At 46.6% G+C, this 22,311-nt stretch overlaps 1 protein-coding gene across 3 annotated transcripts in view; it reads left to right on the top strand.

Annotated features, from left to right (window-relative positions):
* Positions 1–22,311, top strand: part of SYTL4 (synaptotagmin like 4) — a 53,457-nt gene that overhangs the window by 584 nt on the left and 30,562 nt on the right. For 2 of the 3 annotated variants that reach the window (XM_031944920.1, XM_031944918.1), the window contains exons 2-7: positions 305–412; positions 3,195–3,336; positions 15,030–15,203; positions 15,527–15,742; positions 15,892–16,001; positions 19,211–19,313. In XM_031944920.1, coding sequence (XP_031800780.1) covers positions 15,094–15,203; positions 15,527–15,742; positions 15,892–16,001; positions 19,211–19,313 — 539 coding nt within the window. In that variant the 5' untranslated portion in view covers positions 305–412; positions 3,195–3,336; positions 15,030–15,093. The remainder of the gene's footprint in view (positions 1–304; positions 413–3,194; positions 3,337–15,029; positions 15,204–15,526; positions 15,743–15,891; positions 16,002–19,210; positions 19,314–22,311) is intronic. The other variant, XM_031944919.1, reaches the window with a different exon arrangement.

The following is a 22,311-nucleotide window of genomic DNA, read 5'->3' as shown; positions in this document are numbered from 1 at the left end:
GGGGGCCCTTCCAGGTCTGGAGCTGGAGCCCTACTGTGCTGGGAGGGCGCACCCCCTCGCCCTTTTCCAGGTTCCGTTCCCAGCCTCCCCTGGCTCTTTTTCCTCTTTCTCTCCGTCCAGTCCCGTCCCTTGCAGGGCTCCCTGCTTTAGCTCATCTTTTCCCTCTTCCCCCTTCCGGGCTCTCCGGGCCGCTCCGGGCCCCACCCCTCAGCGCCGCCGTATGAATGTGCCCTTTGAGGGGAAGGGGAGCGTTGGCCGGCACCCACCTGGGCTGACTCGGCCGTTTCCTTCCCTTTCGGCACAGCTCGGCCCGGGGCCTGCCCGCGCCCGGCCCATCCCCTCCGGATCTCCGACCCTCGGGAGGACCTCAGCGGCTGACGGCATCTCCTCATCCTCCCCGCTCCCGGCCCAGGTAAAGTTGGGAGGCTTCCCGGGCAGCGGGATAGCGCGAGGCGCCTGCCTGCCTGCCTGCCTGCCTGAGCGCTGGTGCTGAGAAATAATACTTGGGGAGGGGCCGCAGGCTCTATCCCCTTTTGGCCCTCAGACCGACGGTCTTGGGGCGCGGAGCCTGCCAGCCGTGGCCGGGGGCCTTTTTAGCCCCGGGGCTGGCTTCCCGCCAGCTAGATCTCCGGGATTCCAGCCCCAGCCAGCCTGATCCGAGCACCCAGAGGTGCGGCGGGAGCTTCTTGGGGAAGAAGAAAATTTCCACTAGAAAAAGGCTCCTGCCTTTCTTGGCATCGAAGCCCTAGTTTAATAGATCTATGAGCTCTTTTTTGGGGGTATAAACCCCAGTGTAGTAGATGCGGATTTGGGATCCCGCAGATTTGGGGGAGAAGGACCAGAATATACCGAAGTCCTGGGGAGGGAACGCTGCCCAATGCAGATAGAGAACTGAAGGGTGGGAACCCTGAAGGGGGGAGAGGGAAAGAGAAGCTGAGCCAGGGAACCCAGGAAAGGAGGGGTAGGGGAGGAGAAAGGTGGGGGGAGCAAGTCTCCTGCTCTGCAAGTCACAATCGTGGAGAGCGGCTGCCCGGAGTCTCGGAGCTATTGTGTGTCCGAGGCAGAGTAGGGACCCCAGGCTGGACGTGGGGACCCCCCAGAGCCATCAGTCATGAAGAACAATTCGGGCTCCGCTTCCTCCCTGTCAGGAAAGAGGAGGGCACTGGGTCCCATGAACTGTTCTCCGCATCCATGTGTCCTTAATTTTGCTTTAACTGTTTTTATTTTGCGGCAAGTGAGTGCTCATGGGAGGTGGGAATGGAAGTGGGGCTTATATCCTGAAATGACTCCGTGGTGTACGCAGAGCATCCATCAGATGACAAAAGCAGAGACCAAAAACCCCAAGAAGGAGCCAAACCCGAATCAACCTAGTTCCTTTTTGAGGGTGTTGTTATGGTCCTAATGATACCTGTTAGACTAGTGGCAGCAGAATGTTTGCAGGACATTTGGAAGACTTGATGCTCTCTTGGTGAGTAAGACAGAAGAATAGGATTATTTAGCCCTCTGTTGATGGATGGATGGATAGGAAGCTACAGAGAAGTATAGTGGCGCGCGCCGTGGGGCTCTGCCCGCTGCTCATTTATATCCGAGTTTATTAAGGGCTTTGGGTGAAGAAGAAGAATCACCAAGTGCTTTGTATATGATCTTATTTGTTTCTCACAACAACCGGTGAAGGAAGGAAGGAAACAGAGATGTATTAAATGCCCGAGCTTTACAAATAGGATTTCGTTTCATCTTTACGATGACCTAGGGAATTAGGTGCTGTCATATTCCCAATTTACAGTTGAGGAAACCGAGGCAGACAGGGGAAGTGATTTGCCTAAGATCCCATAGCTAGGAAGAAGCTGAAGCTCAGGCTTCCTGACTCCAGTCTCCATTCACTTTTTCTCCTGTGCCACCTAGCTGTCTCTTCAAAAGTACTATTAGCATCCCCATTTTACAGATGAAGAGACGAGTGTTTAGAGACGTGAGGGGAACAGCTCAGAACCATGTTCTAATTGCCCTGGGTCCAGCCTTCCAACTGCTTCTTCTGAAAATAGGGAGTCTGGTGATAATAGTTTTTCATAAGCTCAAGTCTGCACCCGTCCACAAATGGAACGGGCTGCCTCCAGAGGTGGTTGTGAGTGCCCCTCCTTGAACACATCATGAAGAGCCCTTTTTGGGAGCCTCTGAAGGGCTGAGACTCTAGCATTTGGGATGGCGGGAGCCGAGTGCTCCGAGATGGTTCTGCCATTTGGCTTAGCCATCATTTCACGAGAGGGCCGTTGTGGAAGGAGCCTTGTCTCTGGGATCAGAAGCTCTGGACAGTCTCAGCTCTGCCACTTGCTGCCTGCATGGCCTTGAACACATTATTTCATGTCTGCAGGCCTTAGTTTCCTCATCTGCAAAGTGGGGAGGGAGGTAGTCTGAATGACCCCCAAAGTCCCTTGTAGTTCTACAATCCAAAGGTGGTTTTCCTCCCTGTCATCCGTAGAGGGGACAGGGCCGTCACCTCTTCTACTCTTTTAAGAGTCTCAGACCATAGTCTCAGGCACTGAGAGCTTGTGGCTTGTACAGAGCTGGTATGTGCCAGACAGAGGCCAGGCTAAAGCCATGGCTTCCTGACTCTGAGGCTTTTTCCAAGCAAGCTCTCAAACTGAAATTGAATTGGAATAGATCCTTGTCGTCATCTCATTGCTAGACTGAGAGCTGGGAAGAACCTTAGAGATCATCTCCTCCAAGCTCCCCATTCTACAAATGAGGAAACGGGCCTCAAAGAGTTGATAGAAAGCCCTGAACCCTTGGGTTCCAAGAAAAAAAACACCATAGGGTGACTTGTGCCTGAGCTTTAAAAGGAGATGTGGCCAGACCGGTTCTTGGGGAATGGCCCGGCATTTTAGCGCAAGGCCACATCACGATGTGGTCTTGAATTATATACATTGCGGGGCGTCCAGACAAAGGAAGGAAATGCTTTTTCTAGCCTCAGACCCAGTCGGAACATGTCCGGAGTGCTGGTTCAGTCCTGGATACCACACATTAGAACGGAACCAGAGAATCCAGGGTGGAGGGTTGGCTGAGGACCCCACATGTAAGCAGGAGAGGAGCATGGGAGAGAGAAAGGGAGGAGAAGACATTTCTGTCAGAATCAATGCCCTTTCAGCACCAGCGAGCCATTGTAGAGAAAAAACGTTACTTATGTTTGCTGTGATCCATAGGGCAGATCTGGCATCAGTGGGCATCGTTTCAAGGGAAGAGCATTTGGTTTCACTGGAGATCCCAAGACCTCCGATTTGGGGTCGGAAGACAGGATTTTCCAGGGTGTTTGGCCCACCCCCCTTCCTCACCCAAGACCCCCTAGTAAGTAAATGACTGCACCAGTACCCAAACCTATTGTTTCCGACCCCAAGTCCAGAGCCCTTCCCGCTGCCCCATGGGAGAAAGGCTTTCTTTTGGGCCACTTTTTGAAATGGCAGGTTTTCCATCATGGGATGTGTTCGGCCAGAGGCTAGATGATCACCTGTAACAATGGCCTAGAAGGGAATTGGGTAGAACTGGGGGCTTGGATTAGGTTCAGTCTGGCCTTGGAGTTCTCCTAGAACGTGGGGATCCAACACTTCTAAAGATCCCAGTTTTGTGAGTTTTTTAAAATTTGTTAAATTGTATTTTTTTCCCAATGAACAAGTCTTTTCTCCTTCCCCTTACAAACCCCTAGTAACAAATACTAGCTCGAATGAATAGAACAGCTTAGGTTTGCAAAATCCTTTACAGATAGCTCAGGATCCTCACACCCCTGGGATGTCGGTGCTGTTATCACCCCCATTTTCTAGGTGAGGAGCTCGGGTGACTCGGCCGGTGTCACACGGCACCCAAGGGTCTTGGGCTGGATTTGAGGTCAGGTCCTTCTGCGGGCTGCCTGTTCGTAGCCAAGCAAAGCAAATTCCCATATTCATCATGTCTCCAAACACATCTTGTTCCGAACACTGAGCTCAGCAGCGGGCAGGAGATGGGTAGCAGGTTTCATCACGTGAACCCAGATTCAAAAGGGCTCCTTTGGGTCGGGTGACCCCAGGCAAAATTATGGCCATGTCCTCCACTCCTTTTTCATTCTGGGTCCCTTCTTCGCCAACCTCCGCTTTCTCTTCCTGGACCCTCCCTTCAAGGAAGGCCAAAGAGATTCAATTCCTTTAGGTGAAGGTGTTAGTGATTTGAACGTTGGGAGGGAAGCGAATGCAGTGCCAGATATGGAATCAGGAAGAGCATGATTCAGATCTTGCCCCTGTCACCGATTATCCGTGCCTCAGTTTCCCCATTTGTAAAATAAAGGAGTTGGACTGGGAGGGTTCCTGCCAACTCGAACTCTTCCACTAGGAGGAGCTCCCCGGCTTGCCCCGCTCCCTTCTCTCTCCCCAGTTTTCTGAGAATAAAGAATAGAGATGGTGGGACAGACGCCAACTACAGAGCATCACGACTAGCAAGATTTGTGATGCTGTTAGGGAGGGGGAGATTGATAGTGCGCAGGCTTCCTCCCTGGGGTTATTAAGTGCATCTGGCAGCTCTTGGCAGGCGAGGTCCTGGGACAATTTTGCAGGCTTGGGAGTGGAGAGAACACGGTGAGGGACTGACAGTTACCACGGGCTATGGATGGGTATTCCTGGTCTAGTGGAAATTAATTAGATTGACTTTGGAGAGCTTTGAGATGGTAGATTAGAGCTGACAGGAAGGGACCCTGGGGGCCTTCCAGCCGGGCTGGCTCATTTTATGGAGGAGAAAAGTGAGTTCTGGGGAGACTGTGTTTCTCCTGGGTTGCTCAGGGTAGTGAGTGGCCAGGTCTAAATGTTTCTTGAATTATTCATGGCTGCTGGGGGTGGGGGATGCTCAGGGTTTTTTAGAACCAGAACCGGGGCAGTTCTGAAATGCATTGCTCATTCAGTCAACAAGCATTTAATTTGGCTAAGCACTGGCCAAAACACTTGCCCCTTGGCCTTGGCCAATCTGTCCTAGTTTTAAGCACTTATTAAGTGCTTATTGTGTGCCCTCACCGGGACTGTCAGACTGTCGTCGGCTCTTGAGCTGATATGTTGAGCCACACGCCTCAGGGTGGAGAGAAAAAAGTCAACAGCTTTCCCCTCCCAGGGCCATTGGTACTTTGCACCCAGTCTCTCTGGTTGTGACGTGTTGGCTGTGTCGCCTGTTCCAGGATTTGGAGGTGCTGTGACAGCCGAGAAGGTCTCTCTTGGGGGGGGGAACATCTCCAGCACTATAGGCAGGGACCTTGGGGCCCCTGAAACATCGCCCCCCTCCTGCCCAGTCTCCATTCTTTTGAGTCTCGGCTTGCCCCTGGGGACAATTCTGGGCTACGTGGGGCTGTCCTGCCCTCTCGGTAAGGTAGCATTAGCATTCTGGGTTTTCTCCACAAGCCCCCACTGGGCTGGTGCTGATTTAACGTCTGGGCACTCGTGTGATAACTCTGACCAGTGGGAAGCACACGCTTGTGTGGTGATGGTGTTTCTTTTTTCCTTAGAAAGTTAGTTTCTTCCTAGAAACTCTTCTGTGTAATTGAAGATTGGGCATTTTCCCAGAATACACCCAAGCCAGAACTTCTGTCCTCAGGGGCCTGGCAGTTGGCTTTAAAGGCTTTTCTCATGGGATAGAAACTCAAGATGATGTATGAGAAGGGACGGGAGCACCTTTGAGTGGTCTACAAACAGAGGGACACTGGAGAAAGGGCAGGATGTGGACTGAGGGCTTGATTTGGACTTCCTGATCTCCCATTTACTCCCCAGGGGGGAGCACAGTTCAACCTCTTTGAGACTTCCATTCCTCCCACATCTGCTAAATGAGGAAGGGGACTCGGACTAGATTTCTAAGGTTCTATTTGGCTGGAACTCGGAGCCTTTGGGAGCCTTCGATTCTTAGTGACAGGAAGGGTTTGAACTAGGAGATGTAGGGTCTCCCAAGGCTTGTTCTCTCTCTTCAGTGAGCATTTGGAAAATTAGGTAGAAGACTGGAAAAAGACACTGTTTCTGGTCTTTTCTTTCCAACCAGGTTTCTTGACCATTAAAAAAAGCAAGCAAACGACCAAAGAAACAAAATCAACAAAACCAAAAACCCAACAGAACTTTTGAACTGTCCACAAGCATTTTTTAATGCTTATTCTTCTGGGTGCCAGATACTGACTCTCTGAGCGACTCCAAAGGCAGCGAAAACCACAATGAATCAGTCTTCTGGCCACCCAAGCCACTTGCTTCTGATTATTTTGGCTTCGTGCAAGTATTTGGCTATGAGCTACATTTCCGAGCTGGGGGAAATAGTCTATTAAGAAAATGGCTTAATTACCAAAGGACCCATGATGAAAAAATACTATCCACTTCCAGAGAGAGAGAGAGAGAGAGAGAGAGAGAGAGAGAGAGAGAGAGTTTTGAGCTATGATGCTCAATACATTATTCACTTTTTGAATTTTTCTTGGATTTTTTTGTATGTGTTTTTTCTTGTGCAAAATGGCTAATATGGAAATATGTTTTGTGAGACTTCACATATATAGTCAATATCCTTTTGTTTGCCTTTTTAAAGGGCGGGAGAAGGTAAGGGAGAGAATTTGAAGCTTAAAATTTAAAAAAATGAATATTTTAAAAATTTAAATGTAATTGGGAAATATTTAATGAAATAAATAAAAATATGCTAAAATCCACTTCCCTCCCTCAAAACAAATCCAAAATAAAAATGGTGAGGGGAAAAAAAACTTAGGCTTTATTAGGTATCTGCTTAATGTGCTTGTTAGGACTGGTGATGTGTAGTCTCATTTAGTGCAAAGTTATTTGGACACAAGCTTGAACTTCCAAGGTGAGGAAAGATGAAAGGGGACTGAGTAACTTAGGAGGAGGATTGCAGGGACATTTCCCCCCACTTTTTAAAATAAGTTTTTCTTGATATCTTCTATTTCTTCCATCACCACTAGAATATCCCATGCCTCTTTCTTTCTCTCTCTCCCAGAGAGCCATCCCATTTGCCAAATAACAGTTTTTGGGAGAGAAAAGGAAAAAAAAAAAGGCACGTAACTGATTGAGACACTGAAAAGGTCCGAAAACATGGGACACCTTGTTCCTGATGAGAAAGAAATACCTGTGGCTGTAAATGGGCTCACAGAAAATGGTATTGTCTCATCTATTAGAGGTTTGAAGCTTCACTGATGCTAAGCTAGTAGGGAGATCCTCACTCTCCATCTAGGCCATCTCCCTCCCTCATTTTACAGATGGGGAAACTGAGTCTCAATGTGATGAAAGAAGTTGGCTAAGTCCACAGAGGTGCTAAGTGACAGAAGCAGATCTTCTGACTCTGAATCCAACTCCATTTTCCACTGTCTCCCAAGTCCTGAATGGACTTAAAAATCTTTTTTTTTTCAATAGAAATACTTTTCTGAAATGGTAGTTTGGTATATTGAAATAATATTAGTATTCTTGTTGAGCCATATTATGAGTTAGGTTTTTGTGGGTCAGCCTGGGACTTTTAAACGGCCTTTTATAATTTTGTTCTTATAGGAAAATGAGGTCCCAGTTCCAAGCAGTTGCCTTATAAAGTCCATTTTTGGAATATGATCTGGTAGTAAATTGGGAACTGCCTGTGCCATACAGACCAGTTACTCACAGACTTATCATGTTAAAGATGATTTAATGGCTTGATGAGGTACAGGAGTCTGCTTATTTTTCTTGTTCTGCATTGAAAATGTACAGTGACTTCAAGTCATATATTTGAGGAGGGGGGGAAATCTGTGGCAGCTCCACATTACTGTTTCTGCCCTGACACCCCGGGGCAGGAGTTGAGACTGCAGAGCTCCTCCAGAGTGGACAGATTCAAACTGGAAGCTTTTTGAGGGATTTCAGAGAGAGACAGAGACAGAGAAGAGAGACAGACACAGAGACAGAAAAAAAAAGAGAGAAGACAGACACAGACACAGACAGAGAGGGAGGGAAAAAATCCAAGCCATGGAATCAAGGCTTCCCTTTTCTTCCCTATCTGGAAAAGCTCCCCACCTCCTCACTCCTAGCCCCATCTTCTCCTTGTTTCATCTAAGATGAAGAGGTGGTCTTTTCTCTGTTTAGATTCTGCTTGGACCTTTGATCCATCCCACTTCCTCCCATTGTTTCCAGTATCTTGTGCCTTTGGATCTTTATTCTTCCTCTGACTTAGTTTCTCTTCTGTTCTCTCTCCTCCTCCTTCCCTTGCTCTCTCTGTTTTTCCCCTCTCCCTCTTTCCTTCCCCCCTGCCCCCTCAGTCTCTCTCTCTCTCTCTCTCCCTCGTCCCCCCTTTCCCCCCTGCATCCCTCCCTTCCTTCCTCCCCTTCCCCCCTCCCCCTCCATCCTTCCCTTCCTTCCCTCCCTGCCTTGTCTCTTATCTGCTGGCTTTTTCCCCACTGCCTATAAACATGGCCGCGTTTCTCCACCCCTTAAAAACAAAAGGGCTTTACTTGGCCCTGCCTTGTGCGTAGTAGGTGCTGAACCCAACAGTATTTGCAGACTTGTGTGCAAAAGCTGATGGAAGCAGAGGACAGAAAGTTAGTGAGCTAGGAATCAGACCTGCCATGTGTCAGCTTTGAAAGCAGGCAAATTTGGGAGCCCCTCTGAACCAAACGGCTCACTGTACAACAAAGGGCTTGGCCTACATGGCTTTCTGAGGCTCCTGCCAGCTTTCCTTGGGTGAGACCATGAGATAGTTGTGAGGATCCAATGAGATCTTGTATTTAAAGTACTTTCACACTCCAAGTAGCAGCTGTTATTTTCTAGGAGTCTCTGGCTGGCTGATTGTTTTGTTCATGTTGTTCTAAATTACTGATCTGTACTCTCTATTGTCCCCACTGCAAGAGCTCCCCCTTCATGGTTCTTGGGTACCATAAACGAATCTAAAAGGTGACAACTACCATAATTTTAACCAAATGGATGTTGTTGTCTTTTACTTTATGTCACTTATTTCCAGGTAGCACACTTCTCTCTCAGACCTTGCTTGTGTCAAAAGCATCCCATGTCTGTCAGTGTATACAATGGCCATATCCATACATTTCTTCTCCCCTTCTGCTGAAAGAGGGAGGTCCTTGTTTTTTTTTTTTTTTTTTTTTTTTTTGCAAAAATTTCATTTGAGTGCTCATTTTGTTTCCTTTACTATAATCTTGATTCTGCCTGTTTTTCTCTGCAATAGTTCATACAAATATTCCTATATTTCTTCAGGCTCTTCATATTGGTCATTTCTCATGGTTTCCATAAGCCACCCTTTTGTTCAGTCATTCTCCCATTGATGGGTACCACTTTATTACACACACACACACACACACACACACACACACATACTTTTGCCTTTTTTATTTTCTGCCTTTGACCTTTTTTAGGCAGGCTCAGTAGTGGGATCTTCTGGTCAAAAGGTAGAAACAATTTAGTGACTTTTCTCACATGATTCCAAATTAGTTTCCAGAATACTTGGAAGTCACTGAGTCACAGCCCCACCAATAATCATTTATTACTATACCTGTCTTTCCTCGATTCCTGCATAGGAGATAAAATTTTCATGAGATGAATTTTTAAGTAACCAAAAAAATTAAGGATCAAGCATGATTGTCCATCCAGCGCAGCAACTGTTTTGTCTGTGACTGCCGTATTCGAACCTCTGGATTCCATATTGGTCTTTGTATTTATTCTGATTTGAGAGTTGTTTTTGTGTTTCTGGCTTTGCTTACTTTGTAGCACTTTATACATGGTTTTTGGAATTCTTTCTAGTCGTTATTTTTTATGGCACATTAAAAATCAACTACATTCATTTACTGCAGTTTGTTCAGCCATTTCATAATGAATGGGCACTTGCTTTGTTTCCTTTTTTTTTAAACTACCATAAAAAGTGTGGCTATGAATAATTTGGTAGATATGGGGTCCTTTTATTTTTTTTTCTACCTTTGATGTCTTTGAGACATACCCAGGAATGAGACTTCTAGATCCCAGTATATAAATACTTCAGTCATTTTTCTTAAGTCATTAATTCCAATTTTTTTTTTTCAGAATGACTGGACTAGTTGGCTCCTCCAACAGTGTAGGGCCTGACTTCACAGCTTTTTTAAAGACCATTTGCATCTTTTGTCTTTGCTAACTCACTGGGTACAATGAGTAACCTCAGGATTGTTTTGACTTGTAGTTCTCTCGGTAAGGTTTTGGAGCATTTTTTCAGTGTGGTTGTTGATAGTTTGATTTTCTTCTTTTGAAAACTGTTTATGTCCTGACATATGCAGGATAGTTCATGCTCTTATATATTTGTGCTAATTCCCTGCATATTTTGGAATTAGACTTCCATCAGCTGGGTTTGATACCGAGATTCTTTTTTTCCTACTCTTCAGCTTCTCTTATTCTAACTTGATTTTATTCAGCCAAAACTGGTTTTGATTTGCAACTCTCTTATTAGTGATTTGGAGCAATCTTTCAAATAGCTCTCTTGATTGTCTGCGGTTCTTTGCTTGAGAACAATTTGTGGCCTTTAACCACTAAACTATTGGAGCAGGCCTCCTGGAGTGTCACATGTTTGTGTAAATATCCTTTAGGGCTCCTATGTCTGACTTTTGTGAAGAGATATTTTTTTCCCAATTGATGGTTTCCCCTCTTATCTCAATCATATTGATTTCGTTCCCGCAAAAACATTAAACTTCATATAGTTGAAATTGTCTATTTTCTCTTTTTTGATCTCCTCCGACCCTGTCTGAGGGGGACCCAGACAAAGGTTGTCCCTCCCATTCCCTAACACCACTGTGAGAAGTCCCTTCTTCCATTGCGCTCTCATTTGTTACTGTCACTTTTTTCTATTTCAGTTACGTAGCCATGATTTTCTGTCAAATCACTTTCCAATTTCCCCATTAGTTCTTGTTGCATATTGTGTCCTTCACCCCAGTGGTTATTGTTCTTGGATTTATCAGACCCTGAGTTCAGACGAACTGAGCGCGATTGTTTCTCATTCCTGCTTATGCGGAGAGTTCCACTCACTAGCATTTCTATTTTTGCCCCAGTAGCAAATCATTTTTATGATTTCTGCTTTATAACAAAGTCTGAAGGCCAAAACCATTATTTGTCCTCTGTTTGTCCTGATTTTCCTTGAGATTCTGGACCCTTGGTTCTTTTAGATGAATTTTCTTATTAGTTTTCCTAGTTCAATAAAGTAATTGCTTGGTCATTTGATTGGCATTGCACTAAGTCCATAAATTAATTTAGATTGTCTTGTTCTTTTATTGTTTGGGAGTGGCCCAACCCAGAGCTGTGAGTGCAGCCTTCCAGTTCTTCCTAGGCTTCCCTTGGATCCGTATGGAGTGTTTGGTAATTGCATTTCCTTAAGTCTTAAGTGTTGCCTGGTAGGCTGACTCCCAGATATTTCATTTGGTTTAGAGCTATTCTGAATTGGATTTCTCTCTAAAATCATTTCCTCCTGATTCTCGTCATGGCTCTGTGCAAATGCTGAGTTTTTTGGTGGATTTATTTTGCATTCTGATACTCAGATGAAGCTCTGCCTTCATCACTTTCTTTGTTGAGTGCCTAGGATTTTTTGAGCAAATCATCATCGGGCTATCTGCAAACAGGGAAGGGCTTCGTCTCCTCTCTGCTGAGGTGGATGCCTTTGCTTTCGTTCTCTGGTTTGATTTGCTAGGGTTAGCAAGTGACAGTGGGGAGATGGGCATCTGGGCTTCACCTCCATGTTGGGCCGGCCCCGTTGTAGGTCCACCGTACCCGTAACCTGTACTTATTCTCAGAATGCCTCTCTAAAGATCTCTTTCTCTCTTTGACGTGGAATAGTACCTGATTAGCTTTTTCAACAGCTGGTTTCTTTGAATGTGACCTAATGCCTAAAAGGAAATAAACAAGCTGCCTAGGGCTAGCCTTCCCCCAAGTCACCCCTCCAAGGTGGAGGTCTGTGTCACCCACTTGGACACAGCGACTGACCTCAGATTTTTCTGAGAACTCGGGAGTAACGAAATGCCAAAGCTCGAGGCAATGTGAATGGGCCAACAGTGACGGGAGGTAGGGTTGAGAGCAAAAAAAGAATCCCAACTCTATATACAGGAAGTTGGACTTCTAGCCAAGAGTTCTGGCTGATGCCAGGGGCTTGGAAGTCTCCTGAAGGTATCAGCGGGCTGTACTACCATTAACTAAGAAGCCCTTCCTCTACTTCACCCTTCCAAAAAAAATACTGGAACAGAGTTAGAGAAAGAGATCTAATCTAACAGGTATTTATGAAGCACCTACTATGTGTCAGGAACAGCTCTAGGTATTAGGGCTATAAAAACAAAAAGGAAAAAACCATTATTGCCCACCAGAAGTTTCCATTCTGTGGAAAAGGCATTGGAAATCAAATGGGGACTGCCATCACACCTGGTACAAAGGCATAGTGGGTGTCCTTGGGATACATTGTGTAGTTCTAGCTATTGTGCCTCCAAAAGCTCTATCGGAGCTAGAAAAGAGCCAAGGCAGACTCCAAACGAAACTGATGAAGGGAGGAGAGCAATGGTCTCTATCTTGGCCAGGCTGGATGTGCAGGGGCCATTGCTGGTCCCATCCCGTTGCTGATCAGCTTGGAAGCTTTAATCTGCTCCAATTCCAACCTGGGCCGGTTTGTCTTTCCTTAAGTCGACTGGTAACTTTCTGCTGCCAGGGACTCACCTATCAATGTTAAACTCAGTGAAGATGCTGGATCACCTTTAGCCTGATCACAGCTTAAAACTGCTGAGCCCAAGTGATGTACTGACCTCAGTTTCCCCATAGCAGGATTTGGAGGAGGGTGCCACTGGGCCCGGCCAAATGGAACCACGTATCTGACCGTGTCACTCTCTTGCTCAAAAATCTTTAGTATTCTCCTATTGTAATCCCAATATGTGACATTTAAAAGCCTTTCCAGTCTGATTCCCACCTATTTTTCTAGACAGATTTCACATTATTCCTCCTAATTCGCTCTGTGTTCCAGACAAACGGATTCCATGCTGTTCCTCATACATAACATTCATTACCCACCTCGGTGCCGAATACTCTGTGTAGGAGGCAGCACCTGAGCTGGCCTTGGGAGGAAAGGAGGGGGATTCTATGAGCTGGAAGTAAGAGGGGACAAATTTCAGATCTGGGAGACCGCGGGAATGAAGACATGGAGGTAGAGTATGGACTGTTATGGACCGGGAACAGTGAATAAGCCAATGTGACTGGAACTGAGAGTGTGAAATATAGAAACAGAAAATCCAGCTGGAAAGATAGCTGGGAGCCATGTCATGGAGGGCTTTCGGAACCAGCCTTAGGACTCTGCTGTCTTTTCTCTTAGAGGCCATCGAGTGACATTGTCAGATCTGTGTTTTAGGATCGGCGAGTTGGTGGCCACATGGAGGCTGAATTGGGAAGAGGAGAGACTGGAGGCCCAGAGACCAATTAGAAAGCTGATATCACAACAGGGTAGCCAAGAAGGGGTAAGGGCTGAACTGTGAGAGTGGATGGACTGGGTGGTTAGAAGGTGACATGTTGGAGAGATGATGTGAAGTGAACGAGGAAACTGGACAGGGGAACACATGTGTCAGGTGAGTTAGAGTAAGGGGACAAGGGTAACGCTTAGCTTTTGGGGTAAAAATAATGAGTTCTGTTTGGATATAGTACGTTTAAGATGCCCGCGGATCATCCAGTTCAAGGTGTCCAAAAGCCTTTGGTGGTGTGAATTTGGAACTCAGGAGAGAGACTGAGGGTGGATTTATAAACCTGGGAGCCATCTGTGTAGAGTTGATAGTCGAACAGGTCAGAGTGCTGGGGGGCACTCATGATTAGTAAGCGTGACATTAGTAAAGATCCAGCAGAGCGAGAGGGAGCAACCGGACTGGAAATGCGGATGTAGAATAGATAACTGATTGTATCTGGGCATTAAGGGAGAGGGAAGAGTCAAGGGTGACTCTGGGGCTCCAGAGCGAGTCGTGATTTGGGGTAGTGATGGTGCTATGAAGGAATAAGACAAATTCCATTTTGGACGTGTTCTGTTTGAGATGCCTCTGAGACAATCGGCGAAGATGTCCGGCAAACATTTGGTGATGTGGGACTGGAGTTTGGGAGAGAAATTGGGCCCGAATATAAACATTTGAGTGCCGAGATCAGCAAGGGAGAGAAGAGAGGGGATGTAGAAAAAAGAACAGAAAAGAGAAAGATTTGAGAAATTCTGGCACTTAGTGGATTAGAGGAGGATCACCCGATAAAGGAGATGGAGGAAGAATGGAGTCTTTGAAGCCTGGGGAGTAGCATATATTTATTTGTGTTCTTTAGGTATTTATTTAGATACGTATCAGTCTTTGCTGATTAATTAAAGTTTATTGATCGTTAGTTTAATAGCATTTTCTCTCTGGTAGAGGAAGACTCAGTGAGTAAAATTTATCGTTGAGTGTTCTTTGATTATTGTTTGTGCCTGGGAAAAGCCTACCCATTGGCCAACACGGCCACAGGCCAGACCTTTGGCTCACTGGTTGGCTCACCAGTTGTGTGAGTTATAGACCCAGGGCCTTTTTAGATGAAATCAACTCTTCCAAAATGGTAGTCTTATGAACCTAGTCCTGTTAAGGGGCAAGGCATAGCAGGGATCAAGCACAAGTCATATGGCTTAGTGGTTTGACTCTATAGCTAAGAGCTGAGCAAACGATTTTTGAAATGTTAGACTGCTGGCCACGTGTGAAGCCCTTCTTGTTTGGAGTGATCCAACTAGCCCCTGTTTTCTCTAAAGATACTGAGAGGCGGATTGCTCAAATCTCTAGGAGGGATGACTCTAGGAGAGCTTTGGGCTTGTCACTGTCACTTGAATCATAAGCTGGGTAGTGAGTAGTCTTAGAATGACTCCTCTCAAGGCTCTCAGGACAGAGTTCAGAAGGTGATGATTTGAGTGGCAAGCAGAAAGGACCCCTCTCTGTCAAGGAGGGAACTGGCCTCCCTGGCCTTCTTAGGGAGTCATCCACTCGACTGGGGAAAGCAACCTGGTGAAAGGGTCTGGTATTGTGGGCCTGATCTTTGATATGAGTCCTTGTCCTCCTTCAGGCAGCTCTGCTTGTTTGGACACTTTTTAAGCAAAAAAGAGCTGAGGATAAATTGAAGTTGAGTCATGTCGGAGGCGGTTGATCTCTCCTTTCTCTCTGAGACAGAGAGGGACTTGATCTTGAAAGTTCTCCAGCGAGACGAGGAGCTCCGAAAAGCCGAAGAGAAGCGGATCAGGTGAGCGTATCGGGAGAGGCCTCGGGGCGTCCTCAGGCCTGGCCTGGCGAGGTTTGGCGTTTTTGCTTGTGTTTCTTGCTTGAGAATTTAGAGAGATCTTGTCCTGGCTGCACGTGTGCTGTGTGCCTCCTGCATGTTTGCCACGTGGCGTCCTCGGGCCTTCACGTTGGCTCTGTGTCGTGGTGAACTTCGTAAAAAGCCAACGGCCTCACTCTCTTTTCACCTCACTACCCTGAAAAAACAAAAATCAGCACCAGCCAAAAATCCTGCTCAACCCACTGAGACCCTGACTCCAGGTGAACGACTCTCTCTGGTCTGAGCAGGAGACTAAAGAATGAGCTGCTGGAGATCCGGAGGAAAGGGGCCAAGCGGGGCAGCCAGCGGTATGGTGAGCGGACTTGTGCCCGGTGCCAGCAGAGCCTGGGGAGAGTATACCCCAAGAGCAGCACTTGCCGAGGCTGTAATCACCTGGTGTGTCGGGACTGCCGCACCCCTGGCGCCCATGGCACCTGGAGGTGCAAGGTGTGCGTCAAGGAAGCGTGAGTGTTGTTCCGGAACCAGGGGGAGGAGTGAGCAGAGAGGGAAGTGAGGCCTTGCATGTGGCAAAAGTGTCAACCTGCACGCCTGCCTGAAAAAAAAACCCAAAACTTCCTTTAGCCAAATGTTGCTTCCTCTGCTTCCATCCTAGAGAGCTGAAGAAGACAACCGGTGACTGGTTTTACGACCAGAAAGTGAATCGCTTTGCTAATCATCTGGCCAGTGACTTAGTGAGAATGTCACTGCGCAAGAAGCCAACAGGTACTGCATTTCTAGGGAGAGCGCATCCGGGGCAACCCCGTCCCGGCGTATCCAGGACCACTTGGGTTCTTGCCTGCTGTAGGAAATAGGGGGCTTTGTTCAACCACCAACTATTCGTTCATTCGGCAGATGTTTCTTGAGCGTTTATATCAGGGACTTCAACAAACACGTTGATACGCAGACACCTCAAAATCTCACAGTTCCTCAACTTATCGATTTCCCACGACCTACACGATCATACCCTTGATCTTGCCACAGCCCATCAATGTACCACCTCCATGTTCAAAAGCTCTGAAATCCCCTTATCTGAACCCAGCCTCTGCCCTGTTTTTCATCCCCACGATGACCTTCAGTCCCTCAACCTCTCAGAACCTTCCCAGGCAATGACCCTGACACTAACTATATTCTCTTCCCTTTCCTATCTTGACGTTCGAGTGAGCCAGCTCTGCTCTACATTTCTCTCTTCTCTTGAGCTCCTTGCCCTCTTAGAGTATCTCTACTCTTGCCCTGCCAAGCCTCTGCCTTGCATCCCTCCCACCATTTCTGCTTTCTCTTCTAAGCACACACTGCTTGAAAGAAGATTGAAAAAAAATCACTAAATAACACCAACGGGGACTGCTACGAATTGACGCTGCACATTCTCCACTGGGCTTCCCTGCTGGGATGAAGTCTTTTGGTAACTCTTTAATTAATGACACCACTCACCACAACTCTTCCAAATTTTTTCATTCTTCCTCCAGCTTCCCATGACTCCTCCTCCCTCTCCCCTCTCAGCTAAGAATCTCATGTCTTATTTTCCTGAAAGCATTGAGCCCCTCTTATCCCCTCCTCCTCATCCCATGTCACTCAGATGCCCTCTACCACTGTGTCCTCCCCCACCTCTGTGGGTCCTTCTCCTTGCTAAAGCAGACCTGGTCTGTATCTGTAGACTCATTCCATCCCATCTTCTCCACGAGACTGAATTTTTTCTGTCCCCACTCTCTCACCTTTCTTGAATCTTTCTTTGTGTACTGGCTGCTCCCTTATGGCCTACAAGCATACCCATACCTCTTCCACCCTAAAAATAACTACATTTGACCCATCTGTCCCTGTTGGCTGTCATCTCATATCTTAACTTCCTTTTGTGGCTAACCTCCAGGAGAAGGCTGTCTACAACTGCTACTCTACTACCTTTTATTTCACTCTTGTCTGGCCTCTGATCTCATTGTTCAACTTAAGCTGCTCTTTCCAATGTTATTGTTGCTATATATATATATATATATATATTTTTTACTGAGGCAGTTGGGGTTAAGTGACTTGCCCAGGGTCACACAGCTAGAAAGTGTTAAGTGTCTGAGACCAGATTTGAACTCAGGTCGTCCTGACTTCGGGGCTGGTGCTCTATCTACTGTGCCACCTAGTTGCCTCTATATCATTGGTCTTTTAATGGCCAAATCCAATGGCCTTCTTTTCAGTCTTCATCCTTCTTGGCCCCTCTGTAGCCTTTGACACTGCTGATCACCTTCTTCTCCTTAATACTCTCTTCGCTGTAGATTTTACACTACTATCTTCTGCTTCTCTTTCTACCTTATTTAACCGTTCCTTCTCCATCTCCTTTGCTAGATCTTCATCCAAGTCACCCTTTTAACCGTGACTGTCCCCCATGGCTCTGTTCCAGACTCTCTTCTCTTCTTCCTCCATACTGTTTCACTTGATAGTTTCATCAGCTCCCATGGATTCAATGACTGTCTCTATGCTGGTGATTCTCAAACCTCCTTGTCCAGCCCTGACTTCTCTGTTGACCTCCAGATTGGCATCTCCAACTATCTATTGAATATCTCAAACTAGATGTCCCGTAGACATCTTAAACTCCCCATGTCCCAAACTGAACTCCTCATCGTCTCCCACCCCCTCCGCTGCCCCCATCATCCCTCTTCCTAACTGGCGAGGGCGTGATCGTCATCCCAGTCACTCAGGCTCAAGACCCAGTCGTCATCCTCATCACCTCACTTCCTCTTACCACTTATATCCGATCTGTCACTGGCCTGTTGAACTGTCTTTTGCCTCTTTTTTTTTAAATATCACTTAGCATAGAGCCTAGCACATAGTAGGAACTTAATAAACATTTATTGACTAATTATTGATTTTGCCTTTATGATCTCTCTCACGTATATCCTCTTGCTTCCTCTAACATTACCATCGACCTGCTGCAAGTTCTCATCATTTCACGCCCAAACTATTGTAGTGGATTGCTAATGGATCCTTCTGCCTCAAGTCTTTTTCCAGGCCAGGCCATCCTCCGCTCAGCTATCAAAGTGATTTTCTTCAAATGCAATCGTGATCATATCACCCTCCTGCTCGATAAACCCTAATGACTTCCTATCACCTCCAAGATCAAAACCAAAATGCTCTATTTGGCAGGGCCCAGTCTCACACCTTTCCATTCTTTTTATACCTTACGTTCTACTCTGTCCCCTCCCTCCCATGTACTCTTCATTCCAGTAACACGGTGTCCTTGAACAAGACACTTTGACCCCTGACCCTGTGCCTTTTCAGTGGCCATCCCCCATAATTGAAATGTTTTCTCCTTTCATATATATCCTCTGGCTTCCTTCAAGTCTTTGTTAACCTGCCACCTTCTATAAAGAGCCCTTCCCAGTAGCCTACTGTCTTCCCTCTGTCGATTAGTTCCATTTTTCCCTGCTTATATCTTGTTTTCTCACCCATGAGACTATGAGTTCCTTAGAGCCGAGACCGGCTTTTGCATTTTTTTTTAATGTCTCCAGAACTTAAGACAGCATCTGGCACATAGGCACTCAGTAGATGTTTATTGACTGCCTGAGCACCTACTATGGGTCAGGCCTTGTGCTAAGTACTGGGGATACAGGACTAATTTCTACGAATGTAAAAGGTGGTCTCCAGGGAGACGTCATAAGAACAAGAAGATTGGTTGAAATGGAATGGTACCATCTGCATGTATCCTACATTTAGAACTAGAAAGGACTTGAAATGTCATCAAGTTCTAGAGGGGGAAACTGAGGCCCAGGGAGGTTGACTTTCCCAAATCCACTTTTCTAGTAAATGATGGGGCCAAGATTTGACCCATGATTCTCTGCCTTGGAATCAGTGTTTGTTCCATTCCACTGTATCATGCTGCCTCCTACTTCTTAGGATTAATTCTTCTTCTCTTCTCCCTTTTGGCCCTTCCCATTTGGGAATGACCCTTGAAGCTAGTAAAAGGGACACTGTGGGACAGTCTCTTCTCCAGCAGTCCCACCTAAGTGAGGCCCGGACTGGGATGAAGAGCACCCAGGAGCCACTAAAGGAGTTCAGGTAATACCCAGATCATTTCCAAGCTTTTGGTTTTTGAGGACAACTTCTTGTATATCACTCGAACCTCTCAGTGGCCTCGTGAAATAGACACATGTGACCTTGTGGCATTAGTCCACAAAAATGAGAGAAATTGAGTTCCTTGGCTAGGGTTTCATGGCTAACGAATAGAGAAACGAGCTTAGAACCCCAGGCCGTTGATTCTTTGGTTCGGGCCAAATGATTGATGATTGGTGAGTTTGTGTCCCATCCTTCCTTCCCGCCCCCGACCACTCACATCAATAAGAAACGTGGCCAGTCAAGTAATGAAAGCACCATTCAGGAGAAGGGATCTCACTCCCTCACAAAGAATTCTACAGAGAAAATAGCCCAAGATGCCACCCCAGGCCCTCAGCTCTGTGCCCAGCTTGTTACCTGAGCCTGCCAGGCCTGTGCTCCGAGCTCCACGCTGTGCTCCATCTGATTGGTGTGGCTGTTTGTAATTTCCTGGGCTCATAGTTTCAGAAACTGAAGAAGCTCTGAGAGGCCTTCAAGTCCAACCCCTGCGTTTTATAGTGGCAGAAATTGCCATCAAAGTCAACCCGTTCATTTTACAGAGAAGGAAACTTGAGGTCCAGAAGTGTCATATAGCTAGTGAGTGACTGAGATGGGATTAGAACTTGGGTCTTCCTGCCTCCAGGTCCAGTGCCTTGCCCACCGTGTCATGTTGTTTCCCTGGGCGGGACTTTAACTTCCTCTGCCCTGCTGATCTCCAGAGAGCGGGAAGCTGGAGGGAGAGGAAATGACCTCAAGAAAAGAAAACGTATTGATTCTGTGTTCAGTGTCATAGGTCAAAGCCTCCCAGAACCAGTTGTTTATGAGTGATTATTCAGAAGGCAGACATTGTGCTCCTTGGGAAAGAAATCCTCATACCCTTAGCATGTGTCCCCCACGAAATATTTTGGGAGTCCCATTTATAGGAATCTTGCACAAGGATCCCACGGTGATATACTGTGGCAAAACATAGTTATACAATCTGGTGGGGAATATAACAGCCACCTTCATCAGACAGTATCTGAAACCATTTAATCTGTTGGGTACACACTTGGATAATCATTTCCCTAAAACCCTTCATTCCCTCTGCGATCACTCCCATCGAGGGGTCTGGTGACCCCTCCTCCCTCGGATCAATATCTTAATACCCCCAGGAAGTGGGGAAAGAGAGGGGGACTCCTCTTGAATGAGCTTTGTTCTAACTTTCTGGGTCCTGGGAAAGAGGCCGCTATTCACCGAGTGGAGGTTCTTGGCCTGGGGTCTATGAACTTAGTTTTAAAATATTTTGATAACTCTATTGCAAAATAGTTGGTTTCCACCATAATCTTATATTTGTATTTTATGCATTTAAAACCACCTCTCTGGGCAAGAATCTATAGGTTTCCAGGGACTGCTGTCCCCAGGTGTCTGAGAAAGAACCCTTAGCTTAGGTGGAACCTTGGAAGACCCCTTGCCGTTGCCCAGCCATCGCTCTAATTACTTCAAGGGAGGAGTCCTTCCTGGACTGATTGGAGAGAGGGACTTTGGGGGGGGACAAAGAAATACTGAGAAGGTTTTTCTTTCAGATTAGTTCAGAGGCTGCAGACTAATCTCCAAAAGGTTTCTTAATATTTCTAAAAGAAGGGGTGTGTGTGTGTGTGTGTGTGTGTGTGTGTGTGTGTGTGTGTATGTGTGTGTAATGGTGGGAATGGGTAGAACTGGGACTTTGTCTACTCCCACAAAACACAGGAGGAGAATGGATGAGGCCTTCTAGCAGGATGCTTAGCTTTGATAGCTTTGACTAAGCTTGGCCCTCAGCTATCATTTGAAGGAGAGGAGATAGATCTAGTCCAGGGGCTCATAACATTTTTTTTCCCTGGGCCCCTGGGGTCATCATCTGGGGAAGCTAAGAGACCCCTTTGCAGAATTCTATTTTTAAATGCAAAAAAATAAAGTAGACTGAATTACAAAGGAAACCAGTTGGATTAAAGTAGTGATCAAAGTATAAAACCCCAAACTATAGAGATCCCAGGTTAGGAAGCTCTGGCCTGCACAATTTCTGATGCTCCTTCCAGGCCTAGCTCTGATGAGCCCGGTGACGAGTCTGGTTCCTTTATGGCTAGCATGCCCTGCTCCTTGCCGCCCTCCCTCATCTATCTTTCCCCACATGCCCCTTTGTGGCATGCGGAGAGCGATAAGAGGGGAGGTGAAGGGCTTCTCTCAGCTTTTCTCTGGCTTCGGGTGACCTGAGAATCAGAGGCCTAATGAACACGTCCAACATGAGCTGTTCTGAGTAGTTCCACTAATGTTCTGGCAAGTCTTCAAGCATACACAGATGGCCCTTTTCTTTTTAGCTGGGAAACAAAAGCAGATCATGGAGTTACAGCTGTTAAGGAACTAGGAAGTCATTGAACCCCTTCTCCATTTACTCCAGTCTCTTCATTTAACACATAAGGAGAGTATGGCCCAGAGAGGTAGCAGCTTAATTAGGGCCCCTGAGGACTAAGCAGCAGAACCACAACTGGAACCCAGGTCCATGTGATTGCAAGTCCATACTACTTCTCTGAGAATCCATAGAGTTATAGAATCACAGAATGTTAATTAGCCAAGAAGAAACTGATCTAGGGGCAGTTAGGGGCAGTCTGAGCGCTCAGTGGATAGAACGCTGAGCCTGGAGTCAGGAAGACCCGAATTCAGGCCCGTCCTTAGCCACTTACTAGCTGGGTGACTCTGGGCAAGTCACTTAAACAACTTAGCTTAATTCATCAGAGAAAGAAATGGCAAACTGCTCCAGTATCTTTGCCAAGAAAAAACCTCTTGGATGGTATTGGTGTGGTATGGTCTGTGGGATCATGAAGAGCCGGCCATGATTGAATGACAGGGCTGACTCCCTAATTGTGCAGAACAGGCTTCAGGCCTCATCAAGCTTATCTAACTAGCTCAGGGTAAAGCTGGCTCCGGTCTACAGGTCTCCAGATTTTCAGTTCGC

Source organism: Sarcophilus harrisii, chromosome X, assembly GCF_902635505.1.
Source record: "Sarcophilus harrisii chromosome X, mSarHar1.11, whole genome shotgun sequence".
NCBI lineage: Eukaryota > Metazoa > Chordata > Mammalia > Dasyuromorphia > Dasyuridae > Sarcophilus > Sarcophilus harrisii.
The sequence above is the reverse complement of the archived record's forward strand: the minus strand, read 5'-3'. Positions and strand labels throughout refer to the sequence as shown.